Below are 16,101 nucleotides of genomic sequence, written 5' to 3' on the forward strand. Positions count from 1 at the left end.
AGTTTTTTCCCCTTCTGAATGGGCATTAAGGGTAGTCAGTATTTGCTGTATTAGAATACATGAGGATAACAACAAACCACCATTTTATTATAGCTGTTTATTTGTATTCAGCTTTATCCATATTAGAGTATTCACATACTGATTAAATGAGGGGGGAAATCAGCTAAAGAAGTTTCAGAAAATATAGTCCTTAAAAATGGAGAAACAAAGATGTTATCATTTACATTTCTCTAATAAGTCAACTGCTTTTTTCTTTACTATAGTCAAGTGATTGTTTTCATTGTTCTTTTCATTTAATCTTTCCTATTCAGTTATGTAAATAAAATATGTACAGACATTCACAGTTAAAATTTAAGATAATTTGCAACCAATACATTAGTATAAACAGTATATACAGTAACAAAAGATAAATGGTATTCAACATAAACTGGAAAAGCAACTAACACAGGCGATCGATCATGTTACTCTACACCAAAAATATATTTTCACCCACTGATAAGCTCCTGAATGCTGATAGCTTTCTTGTAATCAGCAATAGCTTCTTTCATTAAACCCATCTTGCCACGAATATCAGCTCTGAGTTTAAACATCAGGGAATCATACGGCTGAATTGACAGTGCTGTAAGAAGTTAGCATTGTTATTAGCGATTTCTCAGAGTAAATAAGAATGATATGCTAATATTCATCTGAAAGTGCTTGCTTAATTTGGATATAGAGAGTTTATTGTGCAATCGTCTTCATATCTACTCAGAAACAAGTCCAGACAAGATAGTCTAAATATTAATTTAATCTATTTTGATATTCAATCTGTCTCATAGGTTCTAAATGCAGGTAATTTCTTTTGCTGCCGCCTCAAGTGAAAGGCAGGAATGTACCTTGGGGTCCCTTCCAGGATCAGAGCTGGAAAAAAGCACTAGGGGGAGCTAAACCTACCTGGGTCCAGTGTGACATCACAAGAAGAAAGAGGAGACACTAAAAAGCAGTTTGCCCACCTCCAAACACAATTCAAGTCTCATACTGTTGACCAACTATGCATGATTGTCCAGACACATCTAGATTGAAAGTTTACACTCCCTACTTCATGCAGCATTTTTGGGGCTGCATAGTTCTGACCATTGGGATCAGAGAGATCATTTAACAGACCATTTTGAAGCTTTGCAATGCCTTTTTAAAAGAAGAGGAAGGTACATAAACTACAGTAGCACTCTCTCTCTCTCTCTCTCTCTCTCTCTCTCTCTCTCTCTGTATCTCTGAGCATTTTTACCTTTTGAAATGGCTTCCTCAGCTTGCTCATATTCCTGCAATGTACTGTAGAGATTCGCCTTGTTAAAATATATTGCTGCCGAGAAAGGAGAAAGGCAAATTGCCTGCTCAAAATCTGCTTTTGCTTCTTCAAATTTCTTTAACAGTGTATTTGTAATAGCTCGATTTAGGAATGCAGATTCATTTGTTGGATCAAGCATCAGTGCCTTGGAATAATAGTTATTTGCCTAAATAAATAAATAAAATGTATATGCATTTTGAAATTGCTTATTACTTTTGTTTTACAAAATCACTAACAACAACATGAGAAATGAAGAATTTTGTTTTAGGGAAGCCTGGTTGTATTCCAGTCTAGCTGTTTTCTCCAGTAATTGCACAATTTGCTCATTCATTCAGACAAACATTATTCCAAACAATTGTATTTTGTTGTTTTCTCTGCCATCCCATTTTTGTTGTTGTTGATTTACTGCAAAACTTTGTTGTTGTTGTTTATTAAATTTTTATACTGCCCTTCATCCAAAGATCACAGGTAGGTTTACAATATAAAACACAAAAATGTGTATCAAACTAAGAAACAGAAACTATACCCCAGAAAACATACCCCCTACACTTTAAACTTCCACTACAGCTGCAGTATCAGGTGTGAACTGACTGCAGTACTATTGCTTCACCTGGGGCGAAGGAATAGTCTGTTTGACCCGAGCAATGACTACTGCCAATAACAGAACTGTATTTTATACAGTGGTACCTCAGGTTACATACGCTTCAGGTTACAGACTCCGCTAACCCAGAAATATTACCTCGGGTTAAGAACTTTGCTTCAGGATGAGAACAGAAATTGTGCAGCGGTGACGCAGCGGCAACAGGAGGCCCCATTAGCTAAAGTGGTGCTTCAGGTTAAGAACAGACCTCCAGAACGAATTAAGTTCTTAACCCAAGGTACCACTGTATTGCTTTTGATATGTTCTTAAAATTATTACACATGTGGTTATTTTGTAAAAGGTTTTTGCAGTATATCACTTCAAAACTGCTTAAATGTGAAGCAATTAATAAATTCAAGAAACAAACAAATAATCCATTGGCAGTACTTTTGATGACAAAAATTAATAATTATTCCTTTTCAGCAGTGAACTTTTCTGGGCTTCCAGAAAAACACATAGAAGAAAGGACTATCAGTTTCACCTGCTTCAGCTATATCAATGCTGACGTGCACAAATTGCCTTTTTGGAGAGGAAGGAAAGTCAACAGTAGCAATGGTGGTAAGCAGTAGACCGTATGAATGCTGAAAAGGGCTGGCTTTCCTTCTAAAGACTGCCTTCCCCTTTGCAAGGGGATTATATAATACATAAACATTGCTTAACAGGGTTGGTCCTACAATAATGCTTGCAAAAAATGCATTGCTATCTACAATGCATTCTGATATACTTGGTTACTATGTTACTCAGCAGATCAAAAGTTTGCTCAAATTCTCATGATTTTTCAGAAATTTAAAATAAAGAACATTTCATAAGACTTTCTGATGACTAGCATTCTATTTGTCCCATGCTTTATTACAAAGTTATACATTAGAGTACCATTATCAGCTGTCATTTCTAACTTGAAAGATGCTAATTGGCCTTTTTGTCACAAAAACAGCTTTTTGGGGCATGCAAAATTTTAAGTACTGTGTAATAAAAAGGTAAAGGTACCCCTGACTGTAAGGTCCAGTTGCGAACAACTCTGGGATTGCGGCACTCATCTTGCTCTATAGGCCGAGAGAGCCGGCGTTTGTCTGCAGACAGCTTCTGGGTGATGTGGCCAGCATGAGTAAGCCATTTCTGGAGAACCAGAGCAGCACACGGAAACACCGTTTACCTTCCCGCTGGAGCGGTACCTATTTATCTACTTGCACTTTGATGTGCTTTCGAACTCCTAGGTGGGAGGAGCTGGGACCGAACAACAGGAGCTCATTCCATCATGGGGAGTTGAACCACCGACCTTCCAATCGGCAAGCCCTAGGCTCTGTGGTTTAGACCACAGCACCACCTGCATCCCTAAGTACTGTGTAATAATCCTATATAAATCCCAGTGCGTGGTATGAACACATCCAAGCAGATACACGATCCTGCAGCCTTGCATTTGCTAGTTCCTCCTACGCTTGCTGTTGCTATTGGTGTTGTTGACAGATCAGTAGACAGAACACTGCTGTAGGGCAAGCAACTGCCCAGTACCCCACAGTACTGCAGTATGGGGGGAGTGCATTAGACTCTAGGATAGTTCTCCCTTCTGCGTCCACCCCAAAACTTGTACAGAATGACCTTTTCAGTCAGTCTGGAAAATCAGGATGTGAGTCACCCATCCTTGAGCTTTAAGACGAAAATGCTTTTTAAGGATTCTGCTAAAAAATCTTCTACTAACTGAAATCATGCAAGCAAACCATTACAAGGAAAAGAGTTCAGGAAAATTAGAGTGCACAGAATCAAATACAGACCTGTGAAAACTGCCTGTTGTGAAAGTAGATATTTGCTGCATTGAAATATGCCAAAGCATAGCTGGGGTCAATAGAAATAGCTTGCTGATAATCTTTCATGGCACAGTTTAAATATCCCATAAACTGGTTAATGACACCTCGATTAGTAAGCAGCTCTGCACTTGTAGTTACCTGAAATATAGCCAACATAAATAAAATTGTAGGAATAGAACTCATAAAGGACATAGTTGTTAGAAATAGACAGTAATATCTTGACAGTTACCTTCAAATTATGATCTAAAAGCGGAGATGTTTATACACAGCAGCAGAGTAGATATATGCATGAAAATGAATTTAGAAGTGCAAACTAAACTTGGAAACCCACCCATGCACAGAGTACACTTGTTGAAATGGCTAATAGCCATGATGGGCATAATATTTCCCCATGTCATTGGTGCCTACATGCACCGTGACCACTGACTCTTCCCCAGCACTATCTACCATGCTATCTAGACAACTGGCAACATCTGTGCAACCTTCATGCCATGCAAGCAATTCACCCTGTGGTCTGCATGCCCACCACATCCACAACCAGTGCTTTTTTCTTTAAAAAATGTTTAGGGGTACTCTCATTTTCCTACGCATCTTGAAATACTGCCCCTCAATGAGGCCAAACTTAGATTCACAAGATGTTTAGGGGTATGCGTACCCCTGCGTCCCCCCAGAAAAAAGCACTGTCCACAATTATCTATATTCTTAAAAATCATATATCACCCACTGCTGCGATCCACCCACCCACCAGAGAAGTATCTTTGGCACAAGAGGATAGATGTTTCTCCCCCAAGAAATGGATCCCTTCTAAGGGAATGTTTCCCTCTTCCTAAAGGTGGACACTCTCCTTCACCAAGACCCTCAATCTCCCTGGCAACTATGATATCCCTGAAGCCCTCCTCCTCCACTCTCTCTGCCCCTCTTGCCTTTTACAGCATGAAATGGAAATGGGCACTATGAAATGCTGTGACAACTGCACTTAAGAAAACTAACTTAAGAGAGAGGAGTCAACTCTCTCTCACATGAGAAGTAAAAAGAATGTTGCAGAATTGCCCTGAGAACCTGGGGAAATCGGGACACGCAAACCATCACATACATGTCTTGTATGCTAGCCTGTGAAAGGCTGAGTGCATATGAGTAACTGTCAAAGATAAGGAGCAAATTATAAGCAAATTGGAGATACTGTGGAAAGACAGAGTTTACATGAAGGGTATAAATTACAAGCAAGGAAGGACACCGCAAATGATCAGTAGCAGATCAAATATTTACCTTGAGTGCAGCATTTGTATCTTGAAAGGCAGCAAAGGTATCGCCCATCTGAAGAGAGACTACAGCTCGCCCATCATAAGCAATGTGACACTTGGGATCGATATAAAGAACTGCTGAAAACTGGGACCAAGCTTTCTGAAACTTTCCAAGAGCCTACAATAATTTAACATAACCAGTAACAAAATCAGACATAGTAAAAAAAAAAACCCTCCCACCTCTTTAAAAATGTGCCTAGAACAAACAACATCAAACTGGTCCTCTCAAGATATTTTGGACTACACTTTCCATCATCCTGAACCAGTAGATAATCAGTAAAAAAAAGTCCAGAAAATGAACCTTGAATTGTCGTCTTATAATCAGATTTTAATGAAGTAAAATACATGTTACAATTCTAAATAGTTTGATTTTATCCAGTAAAACCAAACCTGTGTTGTTCTCAGGCTCATTATCCATTATATATTGGAGAAAGTGAAAACCTGCAAATGTCATGGGCACAGAAATCCAAATGTCTCAGTGCCAGTCTGGAGCTCTGCCAGCCTTTCCTGGCCATCACCTGCAGTGTGATGCAAACATCACCTGCTGAGTGATGCCAAACAACATCACTCTGTTGGTGCCAACCTCCTTCTGGATAGCGTACTCCAATCTCCCTTTGTGTTGATCTTGCAACAAACATGTGGGCAAATGCACTCCTGGCAATATCTCTTCTGCTAGCAGCCAGTGTGGAACACTGAAAAAAGATGTCCCAGCAGAGGAGCTGATCTACCTTGGTACCTGTCGGATACCAAACCAGCCCCACTTTACGCTGATGCACCAAAACCCCACTGCTCTGTATTGCCCTACCTACTGGTTGGGGGCCAGTTTAGAACTGTTCACCAACTGTGCAGTTCTATGCATGTTACAAAGAAGCATGTGAAGCTGTTACAGGAGCTTGTGAAGAGTGAAAACACTACTTGCCATGTAGGTGTTTGTTGGAAGTATATTGACAAAACTGCCCAAAGGCTGTAAAGCTAGTTTCTAAATTAAATCAGTGTTATTTCAAAACAATGTGTAGAGAGCTGCTTTATGACAAACCACAATAGCAATACAGTGAGCTATATGAAATGCAAAGAAAAGGTAATTTGTAATTTCCTTTTTCATATCTCAGTTAATGCAGAACTATTCCAATCCACTAACCGGTGTGTTGTGCAAGAGTTTCCCAGCAAAGTTTCATTTTAGGACTAACACATCGACATTTCCACTAGCTTGCATCCATAATTTTTCTTCCATTGTGGAAAGGTTTCTTCCATTCACAGGAGGATCTTTGATCCAGCAGAGACCCCAACTGGTGGAAAGCGGGGATGGAGGTATTTTCTCCAGTCCTGCCTTCCCACTGCAGCACCCACTTACACCTTTCTGGAGGGCTATGTAGCTCAGAGCATATTTCCAAGGAGCATAGGGGGTGGCAGGAAGAATTAGTGAAAACTGCTCCCCCCCCGCTTCTGTCAGCAGGAGTACCCCATGAGCCAAGTGCCGTGCACAGAATCTCTAGATCCAAGGCTATATGTACAAGCTCCGCCTCATATTTTGGACACTTACTGAAATAGTCATGTTTTAATTGCAGTGCCACTATCTCAGTAGGGCCGATCTTCTATAGTAATGTCTCATACCTCTATGAGTCTGCCAGTATCTTTCTCCTTAACCACTTTGCCATTGCTGTGACAAAGGGTGCTAGTCTGGACTTTAACATGGTTTATTTTTAGGGATCATAGTTGTAAATTTCCTGCCTTAAGCCCATATACTCTCTGTCTCTCATTTCCATGTAAGAAACCAATTTTTCTACTTCCTGATATGACAGGTTATTTATTAGGCAAAAGGGTTTAAGGTATACACACATTTTAAATGGACACATGTCCTGACCTCACACAAAAGGCGATCCATATACAGAGTGGTACACCTCATGACATTGCCAGCAGGATAAAGCTGAGAAGTATGGGAAGTTACAGGCTGCACTACGGGAACTGTGGAAAACAGCTCCTACTCTGCTTCTTTTCCCCATGAATTTCATAGGAAAATAGTACTGCTTTCTAGTATTGATCTCCAACAGTTAAGAGTGCTGAGTATGATAGGCACAGGTCCTACATAAATCAGAGGGCATCAGTTCTTCTTACTGGTTAAAAATAGATTTAATCTAGGTATGAGAAATGGAAATAATTGACCTACAATCGCACTTATATGTGCTGGTTATTTTATCCTTAAGAAAAGTGTTTAAATCTTTAATGTTCATTATGTATTTTAAGTGGACGCCCTAAATTGTCAGAAGAAGTTTAAGGCTGCTGAGTGCAGTCGAATATTATAAAGACACAGTTACCAATACATTACCTGCAAACTATATCCTGCACAAAGTCTGGCCTTTATGCACAATGGATTCAGATGTATTGCTCTTGCGAAATCTTTCTGGGCTTGTCTAGTACCTTTCTCATGACCATATTCCAGATATGCATTTCCTCGTCCAATATAGCCATCCAGAGAAAATGGATCTATTTTAATAACCTTTGAAAATGACTGCACAGCTTCTTCGTATTTCTGAAGTCTGAAAATCAATATACATTTGAAATTAAGTGTTTTATTAGCAACATTTGATATTATATACTTTACAATGAGTGAACAAGCAATGGTGCAGAAACCAGGACCATAAATATAATTTGTAGCCAAAACATCCCTCTTATTTTTGTATAATGCATTCTCACATGGCTTATTTTGTCATGGTTTATAGTATTTATTTCACCATCTCTATTCCTTTTTCAATATGGGATGCGGGTGGCGCTGTGGGTAAAAGCCTCAGCGCCTGCCAACCTAGCAGTTCGAAAGCACCCCTGGGTGCAAGTAGATAAATAGGGACCGCTTACTGGCGGGAAGGTAAATGGCGTTTCCGTGTGCTGCACTGGCTCGCCAGATGCAGCTTTGTCACGCTGGCCACGTGACCCGGAAGTGTCTCCGGACAGCGCTGGCCCCTGGCCTCTTAAGTGAGATGGGCGCACAACCCCAGAGTCTGTCAAGACTGGCCCGTACGGGCAGGGGTACCTTTACCTTTACCTATTCCTTTTTCAAGCATGAGTCACATATTGTGCTGATCATGTGAACTTGTTCAGAAGCAAACCAAAGCAGCATTTTTCTTATTGTAAATATCCTGTTCTGGATACAGGGGCAGATTAGAACTTTGACTTTAAAATCTGATCTATGTGCTGTTCAGGCTGTTACCACCCACCACCATCTGACTGATCTCCTTCGTCTTCTATGGGAAGCTTTTCTGAGACTAGGTGGGTAAAGCTAAGCATGAAGGGCTAAGTTTCCTCATATACTATACAGTCCAACCTGAAATGGAAGGTGCTTCCTGATTGCTGTTCCTTTTAATTAACTAAACTTTCTGTACAGGTGGGGAGCCCTCTGAGGAAACAAGCTCCAAATCTCTGTCTCCCCTTTGCAGCCTATCCAGAGTGGAAGAGGGGTTGAAGAATAGCTTCTCTTTCCACACACTTTCTGTGCCCTTCCTGAACTGCAGCGCAGACTAGAGCACCCCCACTCTGGTTGGAGAAAAGGCAATGGTGGGGGAACAGCCTCCAGTAATTTTTGCACTGCTGCCACTGCCCAGCTAGCATGCTAAAAGGATTCCACACTGATCTGGCCCTAGGTGAAAAGCCTGTGGGAAAGAGCAGAGCTACAGGGCCTAAGAACTAAAAGCACACAAGAAAACCATTCAACCTCTTGCTCAGGAAACCACCCATTGCAACTGAAAAGTTCCTCAACTTCTGCTTTACCAATTCTATTGTAAATCATGACATCAAAATTCTAAATTCCTACTGTTTGGCATTATTACCTATGACAGCAGTGTCCAATATTTTGAAGTAGTTTACCGTCTTTTGGCTTACTCAGTGCTACTTCTGCAAAGTCCTAAAAACAGGGAAAGAAAAAATTTGCGATGCACCAAGCACTGACGTCACAGGCATCATCCAATAAGTGCCTATAATGCTAGCACATTGCTCATACCCACAGCTGTGAGTGGAAACCAGCACTTTCTGAGAAAAAAGAAAGTTTTTAGATTTCATTTTAAGTATGTATATCCCATCATTAATCCAGAGATCTCAGTGCAGGGAACAGTAAGTCTTCAATAAATAACAATTAACAGCAATTAAAACATGGCACATAGACGAGATATAAAGCAACTAACTTAGCATAGAATCAGTCACAGCCCCCAAACATCTTTGTAAACAGCCAGGTTTTAGACTGTTATTAGAATAACATCAGTCCAGACATGCATTCCCATCAAGAACAAGTCATCCACCCAGGTCCCTGATATTGGAAACATCTAACCAGAGCATTTTCAGTCCAGATTCATTTTCCAGTTACTAGACCTCATCTAGCCAACCACAGCAGCCAGACACCAGATGCACAAGAAACTGCACATCTTCAGCTGACTCAGATAACATGAAGAAACAGAGCTGGGTGTCATCTGCATATTGATGACACCCAAATCACCTCACCCAGCAGCTCCATATAGATGCAGCATTGGGGGGACAAAATAGAATCCTGTGCGACCCCACAAACCAATTTACATGGGGCTGAGTAGAAGCCACACACTTCCCACCCTCTGGAATCGGCCCTTTGGTTAGGACTGGAACCATCACACCACTGTGCCTACCACCCTCAGTATATAAAGTCATTCCAATAAAATGCAGATCTAGGAGAATCAACAGGGTTGCACTCTCTCACTACAGAAAGAAGTTGTCCATCAGGGAGACCAAAGCCAAACTGGGGCCTAAAGACAGAATGAAGTGAATCTAGATAAACAGCAGTCACCAAGAATATCTGAAGCTGACTGGTCACCACCCTCTTGAGTGCCTAAGCAACTAGGCTATATTCAGAATAGACCTGCTGAAAGTAACTGGACATGACTAAGTTAGGTCTGTACCTCTAGTCCATTAGCATGTTGGTTCAAATCTACATAGAGTAAGGCACGGTTGATCAACACTTTCAGAACAATGTCCTTGCTGGGCTCAAGAAGAAGAACAATCCCATAATCTTTCAAAGCCTGTAAAAATACACACAGTAACTGGTAAATAGTGCAAAATATGGAATCTCATTATCCTGTATAAAGACATTCTAATCTCCCCATCTGATTAATTACCTGTTTGCTTTTCAAAGAAATAAAGCAGGGTTGAGAAGCCTGTGGCCCTCCAGATGGTACGGAGTGAGCTACAACTCCAACCCTCCCTGACCATTAGCCATGCGGACTGTGGCTGATGGGATCCACCAAATTCTAAAGGGTCAGAGGTTCCCCATTCCTGGAATAAAGGCTTGAGAAATGTGGCTTATACTATATAACTTTACTAGGGTGTTTAACGAATAATTAAATGTACAATTTTCCAAGTTTCAGCAAAGTTAAGAGAAAATACTTAATTTTCAATGTTTGTTTTAGCCTTAGTTTCGTGAACTATAGTGACTATAAAGTTTGCTGTAATGGAATACAAGGGAGAAATAGATTAAGAATAAATTTGGCATAGCTAAAAGCAATTCATTCTTCCCAACTTGGTGATTTGGGGAAAGAAAAGGACCTTAACCAACGCACTGTAGCTGACAGGAGTGCCTTGAGCGACTCTTGAAAGTCAATTTATCATCAAAACTACAAGATATCATGGACCTTGGAATTTCCCAATTGCACCATCTGCTTAATCACAGGACTATTGATTTTGTACTACCTCTGGTCATCTTAGTAAATCTGTCTTTAACTGCGGTAGTTACATGTGTCTGATTAAGTTTTATTGGTTAAGTAATTTTTATTGGTTTTCATAGAATGTCTGATAAAGTTAAGAAAAAATACAGCAAATTAAGAAAAATATAGCATTTAAATAAGTTTTTCAAAATGCAGGGTTTTTTTTCTTTCACTGAATTTGCACATTCAGCAACTCTTTTATGAATCAACCATCAAAGTATTCCTCATATGGGGTACAAAGATAGGGAAACAGTTAAGACCAGTGATGTGGGTTTTGTGGGGGGAATTTCCTATGTGAATTAGCATATTTAGGGTAATTTGTGCATAGGAAATTTTTCAGTGTGCATATTTAGGAAACAAGTCCCAAAACTTTGAAACCTCTAAGCTTGCCTAATATTGTATTTGCAACTGGCATCCATTCATTTAACTAATAAACTTAGGAAACAGAAAGATTTCCATGGAAAAGCAAAACATTGGAAATTTTACATTTTGGAAAAATTTACATCCCACATCACAGGCTATAATATTCATACACTAATAGGCTTAGGGTATAAATACTGAAAATGGAAGAAAAAGCAAACGGCACTTTTTGCTGTCAAATATTGGCATCATGACAACAACAAAGCTAAAATCAACACAGAAAGGCAGAACAACTACTTGTCATTTGCCATATTATATGTGCTTTTGCAGTCATCTATTCACATCACTGTGGGTTCTTAAGGTGTGCAAGGGTCTGTCAACGTGATGTTAAAAATTCATGAAATCATAGAATAGCCTTCCCCCAACTTGGTGCCCTTCATCTGTTGTAGTAAGTAACTCCCATAATCTCTGAGCATTGACTATGCTATCTGAGGCTGATGCCATGTTGGGGAAAGTTACCAACAAAGTAACACAGTGTGAAGCTCCCCTTCCACCTAAAGTGAATGGGAATAAGAACTCAATGCAAATGCTACAATGTACACAAAACTCTAGACTGAAGTTAGTAAACACAGTAAGTGAACAAATGTCATAAATTGGAAAAAGGCATGATAATTAAAAATAAAAGCAGGACATTCAGATTCAGAAACAGAGGTAAAGCAACTGAAAAGTATTATGTGACTGCTCTTTTAAAAAGATACATACATTTTTGCTGTCCTTCAAGCAGTGGTAAGAAAGTGCTCTATTGTAATATGCCAAAATGCAACCATTGTCTAGGTCTATAGCTTTACTTAAATCTTCAACGGCATGTTTGTAAGTCTGTAGGAAAAAAATGACATGGCATTAGTCATATTACCTAAAATCATCAAATAATCTGTATAAATGAATATCGCTACACATTCCTCTATATGTAATCCTGTGTTGGCAGGTTTTCTACTGATATCTGTTGAAATTTGGAAGTTTATAAAATTATGAAGGTGACTTGTATTTTTCATAATACAAGTGGTCATTTGGTGAAGTTACCTGGCAGGAGATTAAGGACAACATTTCTTCACACAAGGCATAATTAATTTATGGACTTCACCACCATAAGAGATAGTGATGGCCAGCAGGTTATAGGGCTTTAAAAATAGATAGAAAAATAGATATAAGAGACAGAACAGATCTAACCAAGCCTATTAATCAAGCTTGTAAATGGAAGCTTGATATTCAAAGGCAGAATACATATATATTACCTGATGCTGGAAACAGAGAACGACCATCACCTATTGCCTGCTTGTAGCGGCATGTGTCTGCTGTTTGAATCAAAGCAGATTTTTGTCTGATCCAACAAGGCAATTCTTTTGGAAAAAGCACCCTGAGATTTTCAGGGATTGGACAGATGAAAGGGGCAGGAGTTTATAAGCTTCCCAGGGCTCTTTTCTTTTAAAGTATTACCTCACCTATATTAGCTCATAAAGGTAAAGGTAAAGGTACCCCTGCCCATACGGGCCAGTCTTGACAGACTCTGGGGTTGTGCGCTCATCTCACTCTAGAGGCCGGGAGCCAGCGCTGTCCGCAGACACTTCCGGGTCACGTGGCTAGCGTGACGAAGCTGCTCTGGCGAGCCAGAGCCGCACACGGAAACGCCGTTTACCTTCCCGCTGGTAAGCGGTCCCTATTTATCTACTTGCACCCGGAGGTGCTTTCGAACTGCTAGGTTGGCAGGCGCTGGGACTGAGCAGCGGGAGCGCACCCTGTCGCAGGGATTCGAACCGCCGACCTTTCGATCGGCAAGTCCTAGGCGCTGAGGCTTTAACCCACAGCGCCACCTGCGTCCCTTATATTAGCTCATACTGTCTCCCTAAAACAGTTACCAATGTTATAGTTATAACTATAGTTATAGTTATTTTTAACTATATGAAAATGAAAAGTGTGAAAGTATGCTATTTCTTACAAGTGGCAATTATTATTAAACTATGGGAGGAATTCAACATTGTACTCATGTGATTGTTATGTCAGAGCAAGCATTTTGGCTTGGCAAAGGAACAATCCCCCTCTCCTCCTGCCCCTGTGCACTGTTTTGGGGATTCCCCCCCCCAAAAAAATGAACCAATTTCAGGGGAACAAGCAGCAGGGGTGGGGACTTGTTGTGCAAGGGAAAACTGGCTTCTATTGACATTGAATCCCACCCTATATTTCAAAAATATGTTCAGTTAAGCCTGTTTACTACATTGGTGTGTTAATCATAAGTTTTTGATTCTTCTTTAAAATGAGGAGCAGTGTACTCCAAACACCTTTACCTGCAAAAGGCAACATACTTCATCACAAAAAAGTAAGACAACATTTTTACCCTGTTATAAAACTTCAGTGCTCCTCTATAAAGATAGGCTCTCACGCTTCTAGGCTGAATTCTGAGGGCTTCATTGCAATTCATTATTCCCTTGGAGAATCTTCCTTTGCATCCATAGTAAGCAGCACGGCTTAAATATGCCTTTACAAAAGCATTACAGAAGAAAACAAACACATTTTAGAAGGAAACAAACACCAACAGGCCCAGTACCAGACATTATGCTGCCTGAGATGGCTAGTAATTCTGCTGCTGCTCAGTCTGGTTCTAGTGAAGCAAACATCCTCCTCTTTCACCCTGCCATCTCCTCATTCCTGCTCCTCGTGTTACCTCGCTTTCTTTGTTTCTTTGTTTTCTTTTCTTTTCCTAGAAGTTTTTCCACACCTTGTTCTGAGAAAGAGCCAAGGGGGATCTTCAGAGTGAAGTCCTCTGGGTGAGGTGGCCTGGGTTACAAATAACTTTAAAATTTCTAAATTTAAAATAGCATTTCGGGTTCCAGTGGCAAACTACAGCAGCAGTTTAGGCAATATTCTGGTTACCTTGTCCAGAAGGCCTCACTCTGCAGAAGGACCCCCTTTTGCATGAATACCTGGCAAGAGATGTTAAATAGGAATGTAACAGAGGCCTCTAGAAAACTGCTTGCATGCTAATGAATGCTTCTTACTATATAGACAGAATGCCTGCACAGAGATGTATGTGTTTGGATAGGTAGGGGTGTGGCTAAATGAGCAGGACTGAAAATTCAGCCCACACCATTGGCCCTGGTATACCACAAAGTAAATTTAATGAAGACGAACTAGAATCAACTTTTCCAGGGATTTGCAATCTATTTTTATTGTTCAAGGATGCGGGTGGCGCTGTGGGTTAAACCACAGAGCCTAGGAGTTGCCGATCAGAAGGTCGGCGGTTCAAATCCCCACAACAGGGTGAGCTCCCATTGCTCAGTCCCTGCTCCTGCCAACCTAGCAGTTCGAAAGCACATCAAAGTGCAAGTACATAAATAGGTACTGCTCCGGCAGGAAGGTAAACGGCGTTTCCATGTGCTGCTCTGGTTCACCAGAAGCGGCTTAGTCATGCTGGCCACATGACCCGGAAGCTGTATGCCGGCTCCCTCGGCCAATACAGCAAGATGAGCGCCGCAACCTCAGAGTCGTCCACGACTGGACCTAATGGTCAGGAGTCCCTTTATCTTTACCTTATTTTTATTGCTAAATGTAGAACATTGAGATAAGATAAGCTCTATTTTAGTGTCTCCAAAAATCAAATTTTCAGCATTACCTGAAAATGGTCTGGTTGAATAGCAAGTGTTTTGTTAAAATCTAATATGCACTTAGGTTGATGGAGCTGCATTCTGCAAAGCCCTCGCTGATAGTATGCATCTGCATAACGTGGATATAGCTTGACAGCAGAAGTAAAAGCGTCACAGGCCTAAAAATACAATAAAGTTAGTATTACTAAATATTGCCCTTTGTCTAGAATATATTGTCAAGAATATAAAACGTTTACAGCTTTAGGACTTTGTACTGCATGAAATTAGGCAAAAGATACCAGTTATGGAGAGACAAATTCCAATGTTTAAATAGGCCTCACATTCTGAAAATAGGTTTTAACAACACTCTTCAAGAGGCCCAGACAGTATCTGTTGTTATATGAGGCAGTAAATAGGACCAGTTTTTAGATATTACCAAATATTAACAAAACCACATATTAACAAAACAGAAGTTAAATGTCTTATTAAGACTTCTAATTGTTATTATCTATCCCAGACAAGACAATTTACTGCCTATTTTTTTCATATTGACCCAGTTTGACTATGCTGTAACTGTGATGCTTAGTTTTTAGTTGCTGGTTTGCTAACGGTGCTATATATATTGTTATTGTTTTACTAGTGATTCGTTAATTTATATAATATGACTTATGTCGTACCTGGGATGTATTATTATGTTATTGTTATTTATTGTCTGTGAGCCTCTTTGAGATTCATTTTAATGGAAAGAGGAATAGAAAATCTAATTAATCAAATCTATCCAATTTGGCCATTTTGTTTACTGCATTTAATTGAACAAGAATATTATGGACATATAAAGTATTTTAAATCCAATTTAAGGAAATCACTTGACAAACCTTCTTCTTATGGTATGAGGTGAGTGGCCACAAAGAGGGTGGGTGGGTTACTCTTGACAAGACTTCTTGATCAAAATATATGCTGTATGTTTTTTAGAGAAGTTAGTAAAATTGATCAAAGTGAACCATGTCCTGCTGTACCCAGTGCAGGCTTTCACAAGGGGCATAGTGGAAGTGATCAGTATTTTGTTTTGAACTCTCTTATTCATATAAAACATTTAAAGTAATTTTCTATACTGTAGTATATCAAGGGGGTGGGGGGACATAACATATTGAGGGAACAGAGACACTTAATTATATTCTTCAGCACTCATCCCAACAATTTTGCTATGAAAATGCAGTGCCAATGAAAAAGAAGGAGGTGATGGTTCAAATACCAGAAATTCCTCTCATAGAGACAGTAAGGTTTTGCCCTCCCATTCCGGCTCCTGTTCAGCCACTGCCCCCTTCAGC

General features: G+C 40.0%; 1 protein-coding gene across 2 annotated transcripts in view; it reads right to left on the bottom strand.

The window, feature by feature from the left end:
• Positions 1-213: 213 nt before the first annotated feature.
• TTC6 (tetratricopeptide repeat domain 6) overlaps positions 214-16,101 on the bottom strand; it is a 61,855-nt gene continuing 45,967 nt past the window's right edge. The window contains exons 26-35 of one of the 2 annotated variants that reach the window (XM_079954294.1): positions 14,803-14,952; positions 13,528-13,668; positions 11,901-12,014; positions 9,978-10,097; positions 8,886-8,959; positions 7,391-7,601; positions 5,033-5,185; positions 3,734-3,904; positions 1,265-1,490; positions 214-619 (exon numbers count right to left, since the gene is read on the bottom strand). In XM_079954294.1, the coding sequence (XP_079810420.1) occupies positions 486-619; positions 1,265-1,490; positions 3,734-3,904; positions 5,033-5,185; positions 7,391-7,601; positions 8,886-8,959; positions 9,978-10,097; positions 11,901-12,014; positions 13,528-13,668; positions 14,803-14,952 (1,494 nt within the window). In that variant the 3' untranslated portion in view covers positions 214-485. Of the gene's footprint in view, positions 620-1,264; positions 1,491-3,733; positions 3,905-5,032; positions 5,186-7,390; positions 7,602-8,885; positions 8,960-9,977; positions 10,098-11,900; positions 12,015-13,527; positions 13,669-14,802; positions 14,953-16,101 lie in introns of those variants that run through there. The other variant, XR_013833217.1, reaches the window with a different exon arrangement.

This window comes from Podarcis cretensis (assembly GCF_951804945.1).
Source record: "Podarcis cretensis genome assembly, chromosome: 1".
Taxonomy (NCBI): Eukaryota; Metazoa; Chordata; class Lepidosauria; order Squamata; family Lacertidae; genus Podarcis; species Podarcis cretensis.